We start from the raw sequence: 23,334 nt of genomic DNA on the forward strand, positions 1-23,334 counted from the left end.
AAACCATGTACTTGGTGAGTTTGACAAAAGCCCCTTCTATGAATTAGTTGGTTACACACACACAAACTAAATAAATAAACTAAAAGTGATCAATGTGAAACTCCACCCCCCTCCCAACTTTATTTAATCATGACATGTAGTTATTAAACTGGGGTGAAGATATTATTGAACATTTCTGAATTTTGTATTATTTATGTGTGGCTAAGTTGTATGAAAAGAGACAAACAAAACAGAGGCCCATGGAATATTTTCAGAAAATGTTGAATGGCATGTCAGTGCTTGCACACACAGACCTAAGAAATTAATAATACTCAATGAGGCATAAGTGTAAACAGAGTGTGTGGGAGAATTAGTCTGAATCATGCTTGGTGTTTGGGGGGCTTACACAAACAGAGCAGTCGCTGATCTTGCATGTCTCATTACCAAACACAAGTCTTTGCACTCAAGCGTGCCTCTTGTAGCAGCTAAATACGGTCTGATCACTTTAGGTAACGTCGAACGACAACAATAAAGACTGTTTTTCTGACACAGCCCGACCTTTATTTATTTATTTTTTTTCCAAATGCATTTCCATCCCTTATTGCCCACCATAAAAATATCTAAATTTAAAATAAAATAAAAAAAATCCCCTAACCATATCAGGTTATCCCATAGTTTAAAGTCACAGTTTCAAGTCTGTTAAGTATTCTGTGTATTACCAAAGAGCACAGATTTATTAATTTTTTATTAAGGTAAAACTGTTTAAAACTCCAGATGGCAAACTATGAGTGATACATCTACTAAAGAGACTGGCTAGAACTGCAAATAGTTGGGTTAATTAACAGGCGACTGTCATATTTTCCTATAGCTCCAGTGTGACTCTTAGAAAGCAGAACATCAAGCAGATATAATGTTCTGTGCAATAAGCATCTGAAAATTAAACTAAATTTAATTTTATTGACATTCATGCTTGAATCAATGAGTCAAAATAACAGGAACTGTTAATATGTTACAGATAACTATAATCTGTATTGTTTTGTGTGAGGTACAGTTGTACTATTTGTTACTTCTTTTTTTTTAAAGTTTTGATCAAAGGTAATGGATCACAATACAGGGAAACCATCAAATCATTTGTATTTTTAGATCCATATGTGGGAAAAATCAAATTGCATTCAATGGCAATTGCATTCATGAGTTCAATCTAAAATGTTTACATGTTTAAAGCCTGGCTGATATTACTATTTTCATATTTTAGTATTGAATTTTATCTAAAGATTTGACTTTTTATACTCCAGCATCAAACAAAGATCCATATTAAAACTGCATTTAAAATTTTGAAGCAAACAGACCAAGCAGATAAAAGTAGAACTTGACCATATAAACCTTTGCAGAATAATCACATGGCTTGCGTGTGTCGGTGTGTGTTTTAGGTCCTTAACGTTGCTGCCTCGTCTTCCTGTCACTCTGTTTTAATTAGTATCGCTACCTGATCCATAGTGTCACAGCGGCGTCCCCTGTCGTTTTTATGGATGCAAACCATCAGAGAATCCCCAGGTGTGGCCTGGGACTCTGTACCGTTTTGTTTTTCCTTGGGGAGGGGGAGAGTGTGTGTATCTCCGCGGTTGGAAAGTTGGCCACCCCGGCTGGAACAGTTACCTGTTGCAGGCTTCTTTCCTCGACTGTGAGATGTGTCACACGGGGGAGGGCCTGTAGAGTTTGTCAATGGCCTGTGGCGTGACCTGGCTCAAAGCGCATCGCTCGGCTCTTTTGCATATGGGAATTCCATGGAAGCAGAGGCCCATTTTGAAGTGCTGTGGAAAACCTCCAAGGCACTGTGGATGCATAGTCAAATTAGTTTTTTTTCTTTCCACATGTAATAAAGATGGCAAAAATTATCCCATGCTGCTGATGAAACAGCTACAAAAATAAACAGCTGAGTAAATGCTGTTTCATTTTATATTGACTGAGTGCAATAAGTTCACCACTATTATCTAGTTAAAACGAAACGCAAGCAAGAATTTGCTTAAAACGCGGACCACCAGCATAATCTACAACTTTATTCAGAACATAGAATGTAATAAAAATATGGAAAACAATATGCATTCAAAAATACTTAAAATGATTGTGCACTGTTAACTTTCTCCTTAATTTTCTGGTTCATTAATTTATCAGACATATGGTAATAGATGATGACATAAACGTACATCAAAAAAAATCTGGATATCATACAGTTCAGTATTTTTGTCACACTTAGATTATTTGTACATGGAGTGAAATATTGTAGACCTTTCTTACTTGTAATTTTGATGATTATGGTTTATATATAATGAAAACCGAGAATTCACTGCCTCAAAGTTGTGACTGTTACACAAGATCAATAAGAGAATATTTCAAACAGGAATGCTAGACTTCTGAACAGTATGTGTCTCTTGCCTCCCTCTTGATAACACTATAGATTCTGTATCAGGTCAGGCCAGTTTGCCGACCAGTCAAGCAAATTTACACCATGGTAATTGAACCTTGTTGTGGTACCTTTGGCAGTGTGGGCAGATGCCAAGTCCTGCTGGAAAATGAAATCAGCATCTTCATAGATCTTGTCAGCAGCGGAAAACATGAAGTTCTTTAAGATATTATGGTTGACTAGAAAACACAGTGAGCCAACACCAGCAGATGAAATGGCACGTCAAATCATCAGTGACTGACCCAGAATGAGAGACCATTTCTAGGACACCGTTGCAGATGTATTTGAGTTAATCGATGTGAAACCACAAGTTTCCAATATTTAAGTCGCAGAATGTTGGGTTTCAATTATCCTAAGACATAATCACCAAGGCTACAAGTAATAAAGGGCTTAAAATATTTCAAACAATGAAACTGGTTGAGTTTCACTTTCTGAAATGAATGGCACGAAATATAACATTTTTTCCATTATACTTTATTTGTTTAGATGTACGTGTACAGCGATTTGAAACAGTAATTATACCCGTTGAATTCTTCCACAATTTCTTACATCACAGGGAAGTGTTGCGTAGGTATAGACAACCAACAACATTTAACATTCACAGACGGAAAGCTGATTGACAAAAATCCCAAAAGACTTCCTGCTGTGATTGCAACAAAGGCTCCTACAATATAGTGACTCTAAGGGGCTGAACACAATTGAAACTTTTTACACAACAAAGATTTTGAAAACCTTGCATCACTTTCCATCCACTTCAAAAATAACAAACTACTTTCTCTTTAAAACTTCACAGACAAACATTAAACTTTGTGGTTTGAAAAAAAAACAAACAGGAGAAGTAGGGATACATTTGCAAATCACTGATGTATGTATGTATGTATGCTGAAGTGGTACAGGTGCATGTTACCCACATGTATCAAAGATCTAAGGAGGAGAGATGGTTTCTAAAGAGGTTAGGAGACCTCAAGTCTTATAGAAGGACAGCCCAGTTCTTCCTACTGGAGTAGCAGCTTGTTACATTATTGTTTGACAGTGTTTAGTTTTGTCCAGCAGCTACAAACTTTGTGCATCAGATATACAATATATATGCAGGAGTTCTGCAGGAGTATACACACAGCATAGCAGTGCAGTGCTCTGTGTGGTTTTTATTTAGGCACAAACTTATGAATTTGATTTGTATAACCACATATGCAAGTGGTTGAATGCAATAGGAAGCAAAGTACTTTCCGTACAAAACTAAAAAAAAAAATAAAATAAAATAAAATTAGAGACGCTTTTGGCTAGACTTTTGTTACAATTTTCCAATAGTTTTACCAGAAGACATGTTAAAGGTCACCTTCTTTATGGGGTTTTATATGATGGGATAAAAATATGTGCTTAGATAAAAAAAAAAACAGATTCAGTTACCCAGAAACATGGATGAATAAAAGAAAAAAATTTACTCTGAGACAGGACTCAAATCTCCTGAGGAATTCGAACTGCATCCAACACGTGCAGTCATATATGGAAATATAAACTGTATGAATATTAACTGATCAGATGTTCCTCTCAAATTCATTCTAGAACAACATGCAGTAACTCAGAAATTCTCTGATGAAATAATTCTTAGTATTATCTTGCATATTGGATCACTTTTGCCAGTGAGACAACTAATCTTATTATAAAAATGATAAACTGCGGTAATATTGACTTCATTAAAGAAAATCTTGAAAGCCTTATTCACATCATCAGGGAAAGTGAGAAGCTTATATGCTCTCCAGCAATGAACTATAACTGTCAATTTTTACTAATCATAACATTTAACTCTTGACATTTGGAGTAAAAATAAACACGTTCGAGGAAACTGAACGGCAAAACCCAGCTGGTTTGGCAGGATATCTCTAAAACATAAAGGAGCAGGAAAAAATGCACAGTGCATTTGGAAGTGCACATCTTGGCATTTCAGTCTTGTACTGATGGATTCAAGTAGGTGTTTTTTGGAAGAATGCTCTCCTACTTGGCATGCTTCACAATGAGTGTGGAATTATCCTCGACTTGCCAGTTGTTAGAAATGTGATTTTATAAGTCAAATAAGACGAGCAAATCAAGGTCAGGAGCAACACTCGAAGTGATGGGTACTTATTGTGCGTTCAAAAGCAGTGGGTTCTCTCGCTCACTGTGGGCCCGTGTGTATTGTTTTGGTTGTTTTGTTTGTGAACTTGGGTGCTTTGACTGCTGAGTCTGGGAGGCAAACAAAGCACATGCTGGACAATTGATCAATGATCTTCCAGAGTTCATGGAGAGGGCACATTGGGGGTTACCAAGGCTGGCTTATCCACCAAAGGCACGAAAGCCTCCTTTACCTGCTCCTGCCTATCCCACTGATGAGACACCAAACTAGGGTCAATGAAACCACCAACTAAAGATTGATCATCAGAACATCAAAGTCACTCATGTAAATCCACCCTTTTTCAGACATCTGGGGTATTGATACAAACACTCCCGGGAGGAGAGTTGCTGGTTAGAAACCAATATTCTTCATGGGGGTGGGGGACGGGACTCTGACCCATCCTCTACAGAGACCCGTAAAGTCTGTAGAGCATTTTAGTGTGGATGGGTTGAAAAGTTTACCCACACCATCCTCTGCAGACCTGCCAGGTGAGGCTCTTATGCAACTCTCTCAAGTTCAAAATGGGTTCATTGTCCTGAAGTTATACTGAAGGACACGTCAAAAACTCAGCGGCTGTTTCTTCAGATAAACCAGATACCTGAAAGTAGCTCACTGTTTCCAATCGAGGTGAGAGTGGTCAATGGAAATATGATAAACAATGACACAAACAGCAAGTTCCCTTAACTTGGTGCATGACAGGCCTGACAGCCCCTCCCCCTTGCCCTGTCACTCTAGAGTATTTTAGTTCAAGTTCCACTGCAGCATCCGGCTGAGCTGCGGTCTTAGTTTCACCTCCCACTTCCTTTTTTTGGCCCTGACGTGTTTCCGGCCCCTGAATTAGAATAACTCTTTCCACACTAAGTTGTGATATCAGCACTGTCTTCCTTCTCTTGTCGTCTGTGTTTGGAAACTATTAAGAAATCCCCAGTGAAGTTTAAATCTATCTCCTGAATCCTTTGCTCCCAACCACGAGACCAGAGATACGGGGCGACATCAAAAACCCTTCAGCCAGAGCAACACACAGAGGAAATATCTCTTGAACGCAGATAAGATAGAAAGTGGCGCAAGCTTTGAAGAATTTCTGCTGTTTAAGCAGGGAAACAATACAAATGAAGAAACTGTTTAGTTTGTATAACTACTATTGTATTCCTCTTCTGATAGAAGTACTTGAGTATCCTTTAGTCCTTGAAGTTCTGGGTGAGAAACTGCAAGGCAGCCACTGGTTCCCCGAGGTTAAACCTTTCGACGAAGGCCTGAAAATCCCATTTACCTGGAGGTGCAGAAGACACAAACCACAGATTTTCATTAGCATTTAAGCAAAAGAATTGAGAGGAAAAAAACTTAAGGTTTGCTTTCAGTCCAGCAAAACACTCCAGAAATGAGCTGTACTCCGAGTGCACTCTCTGGTGCATTATGAGAGCATTTCTTCTGACCACTTGGTCTGTGTTTAAGGGATCTGAGGCCTAACTGAGCAACACATGGCTCTGGGATGTGAGTCACTGAGAACAGCTCTGCTGAAAATAAAACATGTTGCTGTAATGATGGAGGTGGGAACGCAAGGACGTATTGGCAAGAAGATATGATTCAATCGCCTGGACTGTTTTTTTTCTCTTCCCTCCCCTTTTAAACAAACACCAGACGGCCATCCGGCTGGTATGACAATATCACTTCTAAGATTTTGACAACCACTGATTCCCTGCAGTTTTCCCTCCCTTAACAAAAAAAAAAGAAAAAAAAAGGAGGACAAATTCACAACTACGATTCCAAGAAGAAAATCCTGTGTGCTTTAAACTTGCAAACTTCAACAAATTCCACAAAGAAAGAGTGCATGTCTGCGTCTTCATATGTCTGCATGTGCATCAGACAATGCTTTGATGCTTTGTACTGTAATCCAGGGAATCAGGGACATTCTGGTATTTCCATGTGTGCGGTAATTACACTAACAGCTGTTCAAGGATTGCCTTGGGAAGTTGAAAAAGCCCGCTTCTGAAATGGCCCAAATCCATAGAGAGAATGGACTCAGATAGGGGTCAAATCTCAATATGCCTGGATTAAAGACAAAAAAAAAAAACAAGTCATCTTTAACATTCTGCTTCATCTGATATATATGGTGTCACTTTTCAGCCATCAGACAGCAGCATGCATTAGAAACACTTAATGGTTAAGCATAAAATTATAATCTCTGACAGGTGAAATGAGAGTCATTGATTATCTCTTGTACCAAAATCTGTTAGTAGTTTGAGTAGTGAAGATTTTAGAGACCCTTCTACAAGTTTCTCCCAGTAGTTATGGTTCATTCCTCCTGATACAGCTGATGTTACTGAGTCGGGTTTGAAGGCTGCCTTTCTTGCACACACTGTTCAAGTGTGGTGGCCGCCACAGAAAAAAATGAACTTTGTTGATCTTATGCCAGTTTGATTGAGGACATCATTTATTTGGAACACTAATTTTTTAAGAAAGTTTGAAAGTTGGCCCAGACCCAGAGATGTTACTGAAATATTCCCACGTTTCATCACGTTGCTTTTTGTGAAGTGCTCCTTTTCCTTCCTGCATCAAAACACCTGCGTTTCATGACTCAGCCAATCCCTACTTCACAGTGCGGATGATTCTTTTTCCAGGCTTGCAAACTTCCTCTTTTTTTCTTCCAAATATAACAATGATCTTTATTTCTGAACAATTCAGTTTTTAGTTTCATCAGGACATGTCTCAGTGAAAACTGTCCTTCTATGTATTACCACACACTAATATTGGTTTTGTAAAATCTTGTTATAGAGAAATAGCTTCTTCCTCCTTGAATGGCTAGATAGCTCATGTCTACACTGTTTGTAGGCACTCTCATCAATTCAATAACTTCAAGAAAAGCAAATTGAAATTATTTTGTTACTCCTGACTTAAGATAGTATAAATTCAGTCTGATTCGATGTAAAATTCTGAAGGAAAAACATAGTCTTTTTTGTGTAGAGAAATATCAGGTTTAAACTACATTAAACAGCAACTGTACAGTTAGTCCTCAAAGTTGATGAGTTAGAAGCAGAATGTTAGAACAAGGACTTGAGCAAATTTGACAAGTGTGACTATGTTCCTGGCTACACAACAGCATTAGAGCATCTTCAAAACTGCAGCTCTTCCTATTGGAAAACAAATTTGCAGACAGCTCAGACAAAAACACACACACACACAAAAATGTGTCAAATTTTGAGCAGGTAAAATGTCCAGAGCAGAAAAACTTCTGGTTTTTGTTCTGCTGAGCAGAACAGCAGCAACAGCAGGCACAAATAAAACTAATATCCAGGTTATGGACTAATGAGCAAACCAGGCAGTGATACAAAACATCCAACCAATCAACAAAACTTTAATAAAGGACCATCGTCTGAGCTGAGATTTGAAGCAGAAGTGTTTTGCAACAATGTCTGTTTAAAACAAAATTCAAGCACCCCAAACTATATCACCATCGAAGGTGGGTTTAGCAAGGACCCACCTTGAGCTTTCTAGGTGTTGATCTAAAGCCCCATCAGAATACTGACTCAACCACAATGAACCCATGATAATGCAGTTAGAAGGCTTACAACCTTGAACAACCTTGTTGTGTTTCTGGTCTGCATTACTCAGAATATGTCAAAAGAGGCTCAAAGGAAGACAGGCTGTGAGGCATGGACTCACTAATGCAAAGCAGCAAAGCAGATGAGTTGCTGGGTCTTATTGAAAAATGAGTCAATACTGGTTCTGATGGAAAGGTGTCATTGTAGTTTGATACTACATAACTCTAGATTAGTTAGCATGCTCCTACTGACCCGTTGTTCTTCACTGAAGCAACATCTTTTAAATAATACACATAGGCATGGAAAAGAAACATGGACATACAAAATAAAAATAAAAGAAAAACATTGCAGGGAAAAAAGTATTTTTAAAAGTATTAAGTTATTTTCTTTCTATTTCCACATAAATTTTTAGCTCAAACTGATAGTGTAGAAGTAAAATAGCTGTAACAGTGTCAGAGCGAGGTACTTGTTCTTTATTTTTTTATGCATATATTTAGTCACTTCTATTGTGTACTTTTATATCATGTTGATAGCTGGGTGTATGTGCATTATCTGAGGACATTACACCCAGATGCACTATAGGTATTAAAGCCTTCTGCCGACATCTTGTTGCCCGACACTGCATCGCACATTCAGGGACCTTCTGGAGTCCATCGCTCCACAGGTCAGGGTTGTTTAAGGAGAAAAAAAGGGTGTAATAACACACTATTAATCATTATGACCATTGGTCATAATGTTATGCCTGATTGATGTAGCTCGCCATTAACAAAAGCACAAATCTGAAGACTTAATTGATAGACATATTCTACACGTTATCTTTTTAATGTAATCATTTGTTTCTATAGAAATCTTTGAAAAATAAGCAGAATTTGCATTATACAGCAATACCTAAACAATTTTTTCCCCAACCTGTCAAGACTTTTTTTAGTTTCAAAACCTGACATTTCCATGTAGCTGTGAGTTCGGGTCAGGTTCTGATCTCAGCTGGGGGAAAGAGGATGAATAATAACTGGGAGATGAGCAGATGAGTACCTGAATCTCAGCAGGTCATCTCTGAGAATGAAGACTGCCAGCAGGGAGGCCACCAATAATCATGAGAGGGCAATGGAGTCAAGTGACCTGTCTGCATCAAAGGGCATGGCCTCACCCGACCCTTATGGGTCTGTGCTTCAGTCTCAGATAATGCACCGCCTCTTCAGATCCCCAAACTCCTTGGCATGTCCACGACGAGGTCACTCACCCCCCAGCTACTGCAAAACGATAGACAGCTTGGAGATGAACTTTACATAAAATACTGGGACATATCTGACATGTCATGTTGTAGATTTCACTATTATGACAATGAAGCAAAAATACTTTTTCATCTGCGTTTCTGTTTTCTTGCCTTACAGCGGTGTTGGGCAACATCTTCTCTAAAAAGTGCTGGAGTCAAAGTCAGGCAGCATTTGAAAGACTCTGCACATATAATCCTGTCTAAAGCTGTGCAATCATTGGGGCTCATTCCAAAACGAAGTAAATTCTCAGTATCCACTGCTGTCGTGCTGGTTGGTACCTTGCAAATGTCTAGACTTACAAGTGACCCTAAAATAGGCTGGTGCTTGTTTGTAGTGCAGAGACACGTTTCCGCCTCTCCCATCTGCACGCTCATGGAAAGGACAGATAGTGTGGGACCTGAGGGCGATGTTAACGTCTTCCTGCCTCTCCTTTTGTTTCCACCTTGCATCTCTGCCTGGGTATGGCAGGAAGATCAGGACTGCTGCGAGGTGACAGAGAACTGCTACATTTAGTGGTGTGGGCGGTGTCCCTGTTAAACCTCTTACACTGTCTCAGATATACTCAAAATCCAGTAATCTTTTTTTCTCGCACTAAAGTCAAAGGAGCCATATCAGAGTAACAGCCTGACTGAGGTTCTTCTTATAAAAATAGATGCAGGAATATTGCAGTGTTTATTTTCAGGATGAGGAACTTTGCTGCTGCCGGGATTCAGCCACAAGACAGTATCTATCGCTGGAGAGGGATTAACCTGGGAAAACTCAAAATGCCTGTTGATTTTAACTCTCAATGTGTTGCAAGCTTAATGCTGTAGATTATTAGATCTGCGAGGTGAACAAGCCTAATTTTCCATCGAAACCCAAATCACCGAACCTAAAGTTATTTTTTTACATTAAAATAACATGTAAACTGGTCAATATGAACAAGCATAGAAACTCCAATATTCAACTGTTACATAAATCTAAGTGAATAAATATGCATTTTCCATTATACCAAACTGTATTGAATACAGTACTTACGACATTAGTACAATTAATGGCAACAGTACTGAACATACCATTCGTTTAAAAAGTAAAATAAGTAAAACTGAAATAAAAAAAGCTTTGTTATTTTTTAGTATATAGATTTATGATTTTTCAAAGTTTCTTATTGTGAGATAATTCAAATGCAATAAATGATCAATTAATGTATTAGCAAATTAGTAACATGTACATGATTTTGTATTGTATTGTAATTGTGTTCTTGTAGTAGGGCTTGCAAAAGAGACAAACCTGGTCAAATGAAGTTCGATGGATTGTGTACAAATTATGAATTCTTAAGCAAACGTTACGTTGACTTCCCTGGGTTTCCTAACTACTGCAGGTTGTCTTTGAAAGCCTTTCCTCAACAGATCTTATCACTGAAAGATGTCAATCAGGAAATTTAAATAGATTTCTGCACAACACTTGCAATTGTCAACAAGTGCATCTCACCAGAAATGGAACTAGGAACACAGCGTTCCTCCAAAAGTGATAGGAAACGCGGAGATGAGTCTGCCAGGAGGGCTATGGCAGCACTGAAAGAGCAGCAGGACTTCCTGGCAAAGACTGGCTGTTCATAACATTTGACAACAATCTCTAACATGCACTGTATGTCTGGGCTATGGGGCAAATTTTCAGAACCAAGTTGTCTTCGATGAAAAAAAAAAAAAAAAAAAAAACAATTCACCAAAAATGTTTGAGCCCCGCTAGAGTAAAAAAGATCAATTCACTCATTGTGACATGAGATAAACATTCTGTGACGTTTCGATGACACCAAACATGCTACAACAAAGCAACTTCAGTTGAAGGACATTCAAGGTGTTGTAGTGATCCAATCAAATCCCAGATCTAAATCCGTCTGCAAATCCTAAAAATTTATATTGATAGACTGAAAAAAACTACAGCACAATGTTCATGTAGAAAGACTGAATACAGATGTTTGGCACAGTTGTCACTTTTTTATTTGCAAAAATAACAATACTACTAATAATAAAGGAACATGCAATATTTTCTTTCCTTTTAACAACTGCACATTACTTGTTCAACTATCTCATTAAATCCCAGGAAAAATAAGATTGTAAAAATCCAATGAGAAAGAATCCCTTTCAGGGCTCTCTAAAAGCCACAAAACTGTATTTTAAAAAAGTTAACTTTAACTTGTAATAACACTAGTAACATATTTCCCCATGTTTTTAGTGTATGTCTTTTAATCGTTTCTCATCTGGACAAGAAGTGAAAGTCCTGATCTGACCTAAAATGATCAAGTTTCATAGGGATGCACATATTTGTGCAGATCAGGTATAGTGAAATTATGTCCTTGCTCTTAAATGCAAGTGTTAAAAAATGTAAAGGTAAGGATTACTCTATATGCTTTTGATAAATGTTTCAGATCAAAGCTTGTGAGTTGAAAGACTTAAAACCTTTGAACCAAACCTGTCAATTTCAAGATGTCAAGATGCCACTTTAAAGGAGCTGACTCCAGCCTAAAACTTGGGCCTGCTACAGCAACCAAATCCTGGCTCTCTTGACTCCTCGCAGCTCTGATTAATGGTAGAGGCTGTGGGTGGGTGGTAGACATGGATCTGCCCATTACCACACTACAACATTGCAAATGGCTTCAATTACTGCGGAGTGTGCTGAGCTGGCAGTACAGGCTCTGGGAAGCAAGATGAGCAACGTGTAGGATCCAGGAGCTAACTCCTCTCTGATCCATTCTTTTACACAACGTGATCGTCACCCTTGTTTTTACAATCCATCAGAAATAAATGAAGGAAAAAGCGGCTGCGGGAATCAAAGCAATGTGTTATTTATAAGTTTCTATTTTTTTCAAGCAAATAATCTCAAACCGTTTTTGAGGCTGGTAGATCTGCACATGTAGAGTGGCTGCTAAGGTCAGGAGATGGACGGCTGGATGTGTGAACAGTGTATGCAGAGTGTATCGTGTAAACTGAAACAACACTAGGCAGCCGCTCTCAAGGCCTCGGGTTTTCCCTCCAGGCATTGTAACACTGTTTCCCCCCGACAAACTGACATGTCGGCACAGAACAGTACCAGGACATAATAAGGGCTTGCCAAGTGCCTGACAAGTATCATGAGGGCTTAAATGCCCACGCCTGCGCCCCCTTCTCCACCCCCCACCCTGGCACAGGGGCAGTCTCCAGTGAGGGACAGCTTTCCTGAGCCAGAGCAATGGGGATTCCCTAGGATAACGCCCCTGTGCCCAGTGCCAAGATTGTAGCCCCCTGTAGATCCTTATGTAACAAACCAGCTGTCTCCATCAGTTCACTGACCCACATTCATAACCTTAACCCTGGAGGCAAAGCAGACTCCCACGGTTTTTCACAACAACCCCTGCTCCACCTCTAATTGTTCAGTCCCCTCTGGCCAGTACTTATTACTTAACTGATGGTCAGAGATGAAAAGAAGAGAGACAGCAAATCAGAAATAAAATTGAGTCAATGACTCCACTACTGGAAGTGGAAAACGATCATTAGGAGTCCTCCACCCACGACTAAATGCTCTCCTTCACAAATCACGTCAATTAATGTCATCGGTTATGAAGAATCCTCTGTGTGTCATACCACATGGAGGGAGGACAGATGCTAACAAGTGAACATACTTAACGGAGGAGGTGGGAGACATGGGATTCCCTCTGTTCTTCTTCTCTTAGTGTGCATACTGCGCACATGGTCGTGAAGGCCAATGACAATAAAGCAGGTAAAATAATAGAAAGACGCAGTCAAAGCCAAAAACAGGTGCATCCATCCATTTTCTGTACACCCCTGTGCCCAGTGGGGTGCCTATCTCCAGCGGGTGCATCTTCTTAGGATATAATTGAAAAGTTCATTTGTTTCAGCAGTTTTATTCTAAAAGTGAAACTTGGGTAATTTATCAGTTGCACTCAAACAGATATATTTCAAAAATTTATTTCTGCAAATTTGATCTAAGAAGAAACTATGCATGCGTTTGTAGGCTTTCGCTGGCATTTTTTACCATCTGTATCATGACTCAAGACATCCATAGGCATATCTGTGCCAAAGTTGTGTAGCATCTTGTCTTAATGGTTACTGCCCAGCCACACTCACTCCTTTAAGAAGTGCTTCAAAAGGCTGACGACGACACAAGCAAACCATCAATGTAGCTGATGTAAGCGGTCACCGCTGTGATTGTGTTGTTTACAAAAGTCTTTCTTTCAAAATTGTTCAATAGTAAAATTTTCTGGCAAATTAAATATTTGAATTTTACTAAGAGAACACTATAATTAAACCTATATGTGTTTCACGTTTTGAATTGAATCATTAAAAATAATTAACCTTTTTAATGATCTGAGATGTGAGTGTAAAACATGAGTTACCTTTATTTCTCAACATCCAAGCCCATCGCTCTCTTCAGATGAACAGTTATTCTCCCAAGAACTGACCCTTCAAATGAAACATTTGATTATCTAAGAGTGAATTCCTTAATCAAATTTCCCTTGAATAGATTTTGCAGGAGAGAGGAAGTGCGACAACGGGAGTTAAACTCATCCAGTAGATTAAGGATGGGTGGATCCGCTAACAGCAATTGCTTCAAAATTGGGGTGGTGGGGAGTGGTGTTTGTGTTTGGGTCAGACTATTTGTATTTTTTTTTCTTTTATTACAAACATTATATTTGAAACATTCTGTTTTAACAATGTGATGAAGGTTTACTGAAAATTACCCAAATGTGACTTGGGTGTAGCACAAAAACAAAAAAAGTTAATTTATTCTGGCATTTCTTTTCCCTAAACTTTAAACATCAAACACACCTCAGCCTAATGTGCTTGGACTGTTTGCTGACAAAGCTGTCAAAACTTCAAACAGCAGAGACTGGCAGCTCCACTTGTTCACCGGCGCCGAGCTCGAAAGTCTCCAACCGCCCCGATCTCCCCTCAAATCATCAACTGTGACCGGAGTAGAACAGACAGGGAGACACGCCTCCTGCGAGCTGCTGTGCTGTTCATCTGAGTGCTGCTTCGCACCTTCCCACTGACTTCAGACAGTGGAAAAGTTATTTTAGAACAAGAAAGAAAACAAAAGCTCTGCCGCAAGAACAAGACTGACTTCTGAGAGACAAACAAACAAAGATATGGTAATGATATCAACAATAATTGATGTTCAAATTGAACCGTTCGTTCATGTGCACTGACACCGCTGATTGGGGATTTCAGGTTTACGAACACACAGCCAGGCGGACTCATGCAGGTGTGCGTGGGAGCCAGTAATGCTCGTCTTGACCTGGTGGGCATTAGCACAGCCGCAGACTCGCTCATTAACCTCATTAACATTTTCTTTGTTGGGTTCATGCACTCGAACAAAAACTGCCCACCAAAAATAACTCCAAGTGATGCAATAAAACCATACAGTTGTGAGAACAGACAAAACAAGTCCACTGATGTGTCTGATCCACAACGTTTCTTTCATTAAGGGAAAGAAAGACTTGTTGTGGTTACTAAGAGAGGAAATGAGGAGTTTGAATGTCTTGCTGGAATCTTCAGTAACAAAATGGTAGAATCTAGTGTTTTAGGATATCGTTGCAGATCACATTTCTGCGATCTAAAGATGCAGAGTGATTACCACGGGAAGACTCCTTTTCAGTGAGTGATATCTTTGTGTGAGGAGGCTGCTCAAATAACATGAACTGGTAACGGTGGAAACCAGTCTTCTGCGGCGGTGTCGGTGGATGGTAATCTGCAAAACAAAGAACCAGAATCATGAGCGCTGGCAATGCTGAGCTGCTGTTATCGACTATAAGTCATTAAAAACCCTGGCATGGATTGCCTTTTTTTTTTAGATGGCATTACACTAATAGCAGTCGTATATCCATAAAACTCTGACCCTGAATTGTGTGCAATTTCATGTACTCGTGTTTTGGCTAATGGGCGTGTAAATATTCTCATATACATGTAAGAGATGTTGCGTGACTAATTTATTTTAAAATACAAAAATAATATGATGAAACTAAATCTATCTTAAAGAATGGTTCACAAAAAAGCATCAGCAAAAAGCATAAGCAAATGTATTTAAAAATCATAATAGTTAATGACTGTCAAACTTCCTGCAAATAAAATTATGTTTATCATTCAAAAATAATGTAGAAGCATGGAAAAAGGAGACATAATTCCCTTATCTTGTGCAATTATTTGTCTAATTTAAATAATTAGGATGTAATGAATGCTACCTATACAGAGACAGTTTCCAGTCTTACCAGTAAGAATCATTCCTTGCATTTTTCCTTTCTCCAGTGAGTAGCCCTGGTAAAGCAAGTACATAGTCAGGTAAATCACGAACAAAAAGGGTTTCTACAAACTAATACTTTGGTGCTAAATGATGTTAAATGTTGTCTAAAATATAAAAATCTATTTACTCGAAGCTCTTCTGCAGGATAGCGTCAGAATTGTTTTGGTTAAGTGAAACACACAAGAAATGTATCAATGTCTAAAAAAGGAAGGAACAAACTGCAGACAAAAGACAGTTTCCAAGCACATTAAACCAGTGAGAGGATTTCCAATTTTCCATATTATTAATTGTATATTAATCTCCTGTTGCCTAGAAACAGACATCTTATTACCATATCTGAAGCTCAGGTAAATTTCATAAGCCTTTTAGATTCTTTTTTACCATGTATTTGTCATGTTGAACTCCTTTCTTCTCAGGAAACACACAGAGTAAGGCCATTCACACAGTAAAAATTACACACAGACACGTTTGTTTAATAAACTTGGGTATTTACTACATGATGGCTGCATCCTTGAGTGGGAGGAAAATGACTAAATATGTTGTCTGTGAAATGGCCTCAAACCCACTTGAAGCAAGAATGGAAGTCCCCATCACAAACTGGGAGTGTGTGGTCTGAGCACCTATTAGTGTCCTCGTTTCTCTGCACACAGGCTCCCCCTACAGGGGAACCAGGGTGGTGTGTTACTAGACAGCAATGTGGGACAAAAGATGGGCCATAAAGGAATGCTTCCCTTGTTTTTCTTCCACTTAAATTGACATTTTGGTTTACTTGATGACTTCAAATCAAATGGAGCATAGCTTATATTGAGAACAGAAAAATTATTTAGCTTATCTTAAAGTAGATGGACTAAACAAACTAATATTACAGTGAAAACAGAACAACAATGTCGACTTTATCATTTTGGTAATGGAGCAATCATGTTTATTCATCTTTTTTTTTTAGGATTAATGATTTTATATATTTGTAAAGATAGATACATACACACATTGAAACATTTCACATGGAAAATTGATATTTCAATCATTTTTATTTCATGATTTCTAATCACATTTCGTACAGAAGACAAAAATATGATCTTGGCAGATATGAAGATAGTCGTCACATCATGACGCATGCTGAAACCTTGTATTAAGAAACATACAGCTGTAATTCAGTTACTTCCAAATCTATTGGCCTTTTAACATTGATCCACATCAGCACAGCTCAAATCAGCCTGCAAGTGTTACTGAGGATTTCATCAGTACTCGAGCATGTGCCCCTCATTGTGCTCCATCTTATCTATAATCCCATAACGGCTGTTGAGGATGCTTCACAGAAAGTATTAAGTGTTTACTTCAACTGATACAATTCAGAAGATTAGCTTCAGCTGTGAGTATCTTCATCCACAGATCAGTGCGAAAAAAATAGCTTTATTTAGACACAGCAAGAGTCCTGCAGCCTGCAGGATCCAAACCAATTGCCATAGCAACAGGTAGTCAACATTTTCCCACATCTTAATGCTCAGCTCTCGCTCGTTTTCCCTGGCACCCCTTGGCCTTTTAATTTCAGTAAAGAACACGGAGTTTAAATAACAGCAAATGAATGCAACATTGAATTTCTGCCAATAAATGGAAGACAAGTCGATAGTAGGCAGCAGAAATACATCTTTACTTATTCTGATCATCATAAGACTTCAAAATGAATTACAGAAAATGTTGCATTTTATTTATGTTTAGAGTGACGGACTATGTAAGACATTGTGATTTCATGGGCGACGGTCTCTTGGGTCTTCTCAGTGGGGTGTAATATTCCCAGAGTCTGATAAAAATCTACTGATTTGTTGTTTATATTTAAAACAAATGTTTTCATTTTTCATTCATGACTCAGGTATATGGATATAATGTGTGTGTGTGAATTTTAGGCTCAAAATGTATCAATGAAGGGCAAGGCCATTAATTAAAATTCATACTTAAAATAATTAGCTAAGTTATCAGTCATGCAGACTATTTGACTTTAATTAAATGTGTTGTGTTCTTTGTCCTAAATGAGGTATTTTACCTTAAATAAAACTGATTTTATCCATGTCAAAAAAAGGGGGTAAAACAAACAAATGGGCACTAAAATAACCCATGTCAATAAAAACAAAGAAAAGCTGTCTGAAACATTCTCACTCCATGTTCTTTTCATTGCCGTCACTGTCTGATTATTTCATGTTAAACCCAGACACACCCAGACATAAATGGGGTGGGAAGAATTTTCCTCTAAAATGAACAACAGAGGTTTTTTGCCCGTCGGAGGAAGTCGTAGATAATCTTTTATAGTGATCTTTATGGATCTTTTGTGTAAAAAAAAACAACCCCAAAACAAAACAAAAAACAACCTAAAACTAAGCAAGCAATTATGGAAAACAGAAGGGAAAACCTCCGGCCCAACACCAACCCTGGAACTCATCATAGTCTGCTGTATCAGAGACTACATTCATTAGTTCAGACAATATTTTTGTTTTGGCACCCCAAAAAAATCTCCAATGCAAAGTATGCCCAGATGATTTCTAGTTCAAATGATGTGCAAACCATGACTTCCCAGGACAACATCTGATTTGACAAATAAGCTGAATGACTGAACATCCCTTCAGCAATCAGTGAGAAAAGTAAAAAAGTTTAATTTCATATGTAACAAAAAAACAAACAAACAAACAAACAAAAAACCAAAACAAAGTAAGCAACGTAGTCTTTTCAATTTCAAATTCTGCACATTTTTTATTGTTTCACCTACATCAATTTCCAAACTCACTCCTGCCAGGCTGTTGAATTGATCCTGTTTGAGATTCAGGAATATCCATTGCTGGACTTCTACCAAAAGCAAAACACCATCCTGGAATATCTCAAAAGGATCGGAAACAAAAGTTGTGAAGCAGTGTGTCTCAGGCCTTGGACACTGTAGGGCAGGTTCAGGTCTTACATTCACATTCATTGTTTTACACACAACAGTCTGCTGCCAAAATATGTGCTAAGCAGCGAAAGCATCAATGTGGTATACATTGGGCTATACCAGCAAACTGCTCAATATGACTCACTGTAAAACACTGGGAGAATGAAGATATGACAAACACATGACACAAATATGTTTCTGAGAAAAGTTGGCACACAACAGAGACCGAATAGTATCGTAATTGTCTTCAATTCAAGGTTGTAGAAATGATTTCAGTTTCCTCTAGTCACATGTTGATGTGCCCCTGGTTGCCTGTTGAATTGTGTATTGCTGTATAAATGTGTGCATTTGTGAATGTGAATTGGTGCATGTACTGCAAAGCATTTGAGTGGTCAGTAGGACTGGAAAGGAGCTTTGTAAATTCAAAACATTTACATGGATTTAATCATGTTTTATATGCTGCGCAAATTCGCCTATTCATGATTTTTGTACAGCATATGTAAAGTATTTAAAGAAGATGTAGCTTGAGAAGCTGAAATACTCACACACGATGCTAATTAACACGCTATTGACTGGTGTTTGGAAACCAGCCAATCCAAGAGTGCCATTTGTTTTTTTTTTAGTACTGATTGGTTGTGCTCCCAGAAGCAGAGATAAGGAAGTTGATGTTAGCTTCTGCAATACTGCCAAAACAGTTGTTTCAAAGTTCACATTAATGCATATTACAGTATGAACTACAGCTATTATAAAATAGAGGAGGTCTCTTGTATATCATGATCTCAGCTCTTTGCAGGTGATTGTGGTCCCTGCAGATACCAAAGCTCCACCAGAATGAAGGGTACAAAAATGCAAAGGTGGGAAATATTACATATTCAAAAATGTTACAGTCTAGTTTTATTTGTTATGATTTTATATTTAATGATCTCGACATTAAAATTCAATCAATTTTACACACACCAAGTTAACCAAAGTGTTTAAAAGCCACATTAATCAAAATGTAGGTTGGACTGTGGTGACTTGCAGCAGACCTCAAGCTTTTTGTCCACTGAGCTGACTGCAAACAGAGAATAAATAATTTTATAATTGGGTTCTTTCTGCTACAATTAATAGCACTTGCTGCTGATTCTCTGGCACTGGGATGTACATTCGGCATATGTGGCGTCTCAGAGTTTTGCCACTGATTTCAAACATGTGACCAAACGTGATCAGAGGGGGTTAGCTTAAACTGTAAGTTTGCATCACCTCTGGAAAAGCAAGGATCCAGTTGCTCTACTTTCACCATTGAAAAAGCGGCTATGCGGGGCTCAACACACTACAACTGGAAGCATGTTTATTTGGAAATTGCCTTCGAGTTGACAAAGCTCTTGCAAGCTGTTGTACATCTGACCCAGACCTCTGAGCTGCTTGAGATGAGCAATCATGGAAAACAGTGCCATAGAGTCAAATATGAAAGAGAGCATTACAAAAAAAAAAGAAAGAAAAAGAGATTGACTTTATGCTTCATGGGTTATTTTAAAGATTTTCTTTTCCCTTAGTCTATATTCTGTTTTGTGTAGGTGCAGCCTGTTCCGATACCACTGTTGTGTCTCCAGCTGTGGTGCTACACACATTTCATCCAGCCTCTGTTGCTCATTGCGGCAAAGCTTGCTTTTATGTCTTACTGACTGTTTCACACCCTGACTTGAACAAAGGTAAAGAATCTCAAACAACCTACACAATATGAGCAATGAATAACGCTGCAAGTCTAGAAAAAGCTACATGCAAGCTTTTTTTTGTGGGTCACGTAACATCCTGACACTGTATTCATGAGAGGCTTCAAGACCAATACTTATAACACATCAGCTATGATGAGTAAGATTTCTAGGAACATAATTTATGACAGGCGTAAATTACGAGGCATGCACAGCCAGTCTTTGGGTGGCTAGCAAGGTAATGTCTCTTCCTGTACGAAAATAAACTAAATACGTTACATGACTTGGTAAAAAGCCTCCATCTGAGGCCGGAGGATGAGTGGTGTGTTTGTATAATGTGTCAACGTAACTTCCGTTAGGAATCCTCCGACACGAGCCAGTAGGTAGCAGTCCACGAAGAGGCGGTGGGTGGGTGCAGGGGTGCGATTTCAGCAGGAATACCCACTTGCCCAAGAACCCTTCTCTTTCTTTGTGTGGGTGCGTGCTTCCCTTTGTCAGCAAGAGTTACTCATGCACCTCCTTGAATATCCACCACTTCTCCCTCCCTTGCTTAGCCTGTAAACCCACACCTACGACAATCAGCACCCACGTTCCTCTATGCAGTTCTCAGAGCATCATTCTCCCTTTCACTTGCAGTCAGGCTAACAGACGGGGAGAGAGAGCATGACAGATGGTGTTCACAGCTCTATTTCTGAGGCTGGACTTGTACTGCCACAGCCACCCCCCACTGCCCACCGCCCCTCGCCTATTCCGCTCAAGCCAAGTGCTTATGACTACCTCCTCTTCTTCCTCGCTGCAATCAGCCCATTCATTTGCAGGGTTATTGTGAATTAATAGTCTGTGTACTGAGAAGAAACCTCGGGGCATGTGGGTTAAACACTGATGATGACAGAGAGAAATTGTGGGACTTTCTTTTAATGATAAAATGACAAAGTGGAATTTTATTATCATAAATTTACAAACACAACATGCTAGTCAAAACTGCCTAAAGATATTCACAACTTCTTCAACTGAAAACATGTGACTGACTGTCATTTCTCTGTCCTGTTACAACTGAGTGCACTTAGAGCACATGACTTTCTGGTCTTATCTCTTCAGCTTCTCGTTGTGATATCTACACACATCCATACGTCTAACATGTTTCAGAGGTGTTCGATCATATCATTGTGGTTCTGCTTAAATTCAAGCCCACAAACACAGAATTGTAAAGAAAACTACCCAGTTATGAGACAGTTATGAACCACCAGGTTCACAATTTCTTAAGTATAGCTCACCCACTGATGTAGAGTTATAGAAGGGTATAATATTATGACAGGTGTTATTAGAGTTTGTAACAACTGAAGGTACTTGCAAAGAGTACTGTATGATGTTCCTGACAGCTTTTCAGATGGTCACATGTCGGTGGGTATTATGGGTTGCAGTCCTGGAAACGTCAATAATTGTTGGATATCACACTCCATGTGCCATAAATTGATGGATTGCATGCAAATAATTGTGACTTGTGAAAGTATTCTTACTCCTTGAACTTCCTGTCTCATCTCGTCACATATTTCATCACAACTTTAATGTTTACCATAGGGACTTTTGCGAAAGCCGAACATAACATATATCATGTATAAAGTTGGAGAAACGTTTTCCGACTTCATACACAGTTATTGTTTTAATTGTTTTTCTTACTTTTAATGTACTGTTTGTTTTATGGGACTACAGATGGAAATGATCATTTTACTAAATCCACTATATTTAAGACAACACTGTACATTTATAAAAGTGCACTGTCACACTTGAAAAAAAAATCAATCAATCAATACATTTGTAAAATACTCTGCTGGGGTCATCTCTATTCGGGCTGCTTTGCAAGTGTTTCCACTACAGTTTTTTTTTTCAGCCTGGTACCCACTTTTTTAGGTATCTGGCTAGTAAACATGAGTAGGACTGATTGGGTACTCCACTGTAAATAACTACCGGCATCTTCTAAATGAATAAATACTGTTCTTCTTTCCGCCACTTCCACAGCATCCGCAGCATTTGAAATCTCAGAATAATCCCAACCAAGCTAAAAAAAAAAAAAGCAACAGCACAGCTCTGTCTGCTTTTGATGTCTCAGAAAAATGACGACTCATGTTGCACACTTACGAAGCACAACACATACTGCAGCATGCATCTTCCCCAGCTGCATGCTGCATGCGTGTAGGTTTCGTGGAAACACGACTTCCAAGAAGAGCAGAGCAAAGCTGGGTGGAGCAGAGCAGCCAAAGTAGAGCCAGTGGAAAGGGGCTTTAAACAACATTAGTTACAAACAGCATCATGAAGACCAAGAGACACAGCAAGTAGATAAGGGAGAAAGTTGTGTATAAATCTAAAGCAGGGTTAGTTTCTAACACAACGAGGTTCTATCGTATGTCTGAAAATGGAAAGACAGAGGCAGAACTGTCAAATCTATCGGTCTTTTACTTGTTACATAGACCTGAGCACATCTTTCCAATCCTGTTGTCCTTTCATTGGTTCCTTTTAAATCATGTGATGAATTTCAAAATCCCAATGTTAGCCAATAAATGCCTAAGTAGTTTTGCTCCTTCATGCCTTCCGAATGTACTTCAACCTAATCCTCCTTCACAGGCCTTTAGATTAGCCAGGTGCTTTTAGCTGACTTGAAGAGGGTGAATATTTATATCAACATGTGAAAATCACATATTTTATGTGAAACATTTTTTATTTAATAGTCATTTTGTGTAAATCAGTTTTCACCTTAACATTACAGGTTTCTTTTTTTTTGGTAAATTCTTTAGTCAAAAAAGCCAAATTTTGTTGATCATGGTTGATTTTTAAAAGCAATAAAAAAAAAAACATCCAGTTGAACAATATGTCAGCAGATAGCACTAGACAATTTCTTAATCTTAGTTAGTTTGCACAATCTTTGTGGAACCTGTTCATGTACAGGTTTGTGTAAAAATGAGAATAAAATAAGGTAAAAGTTTGGACTCTGGGAATGCTTTTTGCATGTTTACGGGTGTGTTTAAAGTGTGCCATCATGCTTTAGCATTAGTGTGATGG

At 38.6% G+C, this 23,334-nt stretch overlaps 1 protein-coding gene across 1 annotated transcript in view; it reads right to left on the reverse strand.

Annotated features, from left to right (window-relative positions):
* Positions 1 to 2,005: 2,005 nt before the first annotated feature.
* The window catches only part of LOC129371957 (phosphatidylethanolamine-binding protein 4), a 60,608-nt gene continuing 39,279 nt past the window's right edge, over positions 2,006 to 23,334 (reverse strand). The window contains exons 5-7 of the mRNA XM_055048875.1: positions 15,647 to 15,692; positions 15,016 to 15,129; positions 2,006 to 5,859 (exon numbers count right to left, since the gene is read on the reverse strand). Coding sequence (XP_054904850.1) covers positions 5,768 to 5,859; positions 15,016 to 15,129; positions 15,647 to 15,692 — 252 coding nt within the window. The 3' untranslated portion in view covers positions 2,006 to 5,767. The remainder of the gene's footprint in view (positions 5,860 to 15,015; positions 15,130 to 15,646; positions 15,693 to 23,334) is intronic.

Source organism: Poeciliopsis prolifica, unplaced genomic scaffold, assembly GCF_027474105.1.
Source record: "Poeciliopsis prolifica strain line A6 unplaced genomic scaffold, Auburn_PproV2 SCAFFOLD028, whole genome shotgun sequence".
Taxonomy (NCBI): Eukaryota; Metazoa; Chordata; class Actinopteri; order Cyprinodontiformes; family Poeciliidae; genus Poeciliopsis; species Poeciliopsis prolifica.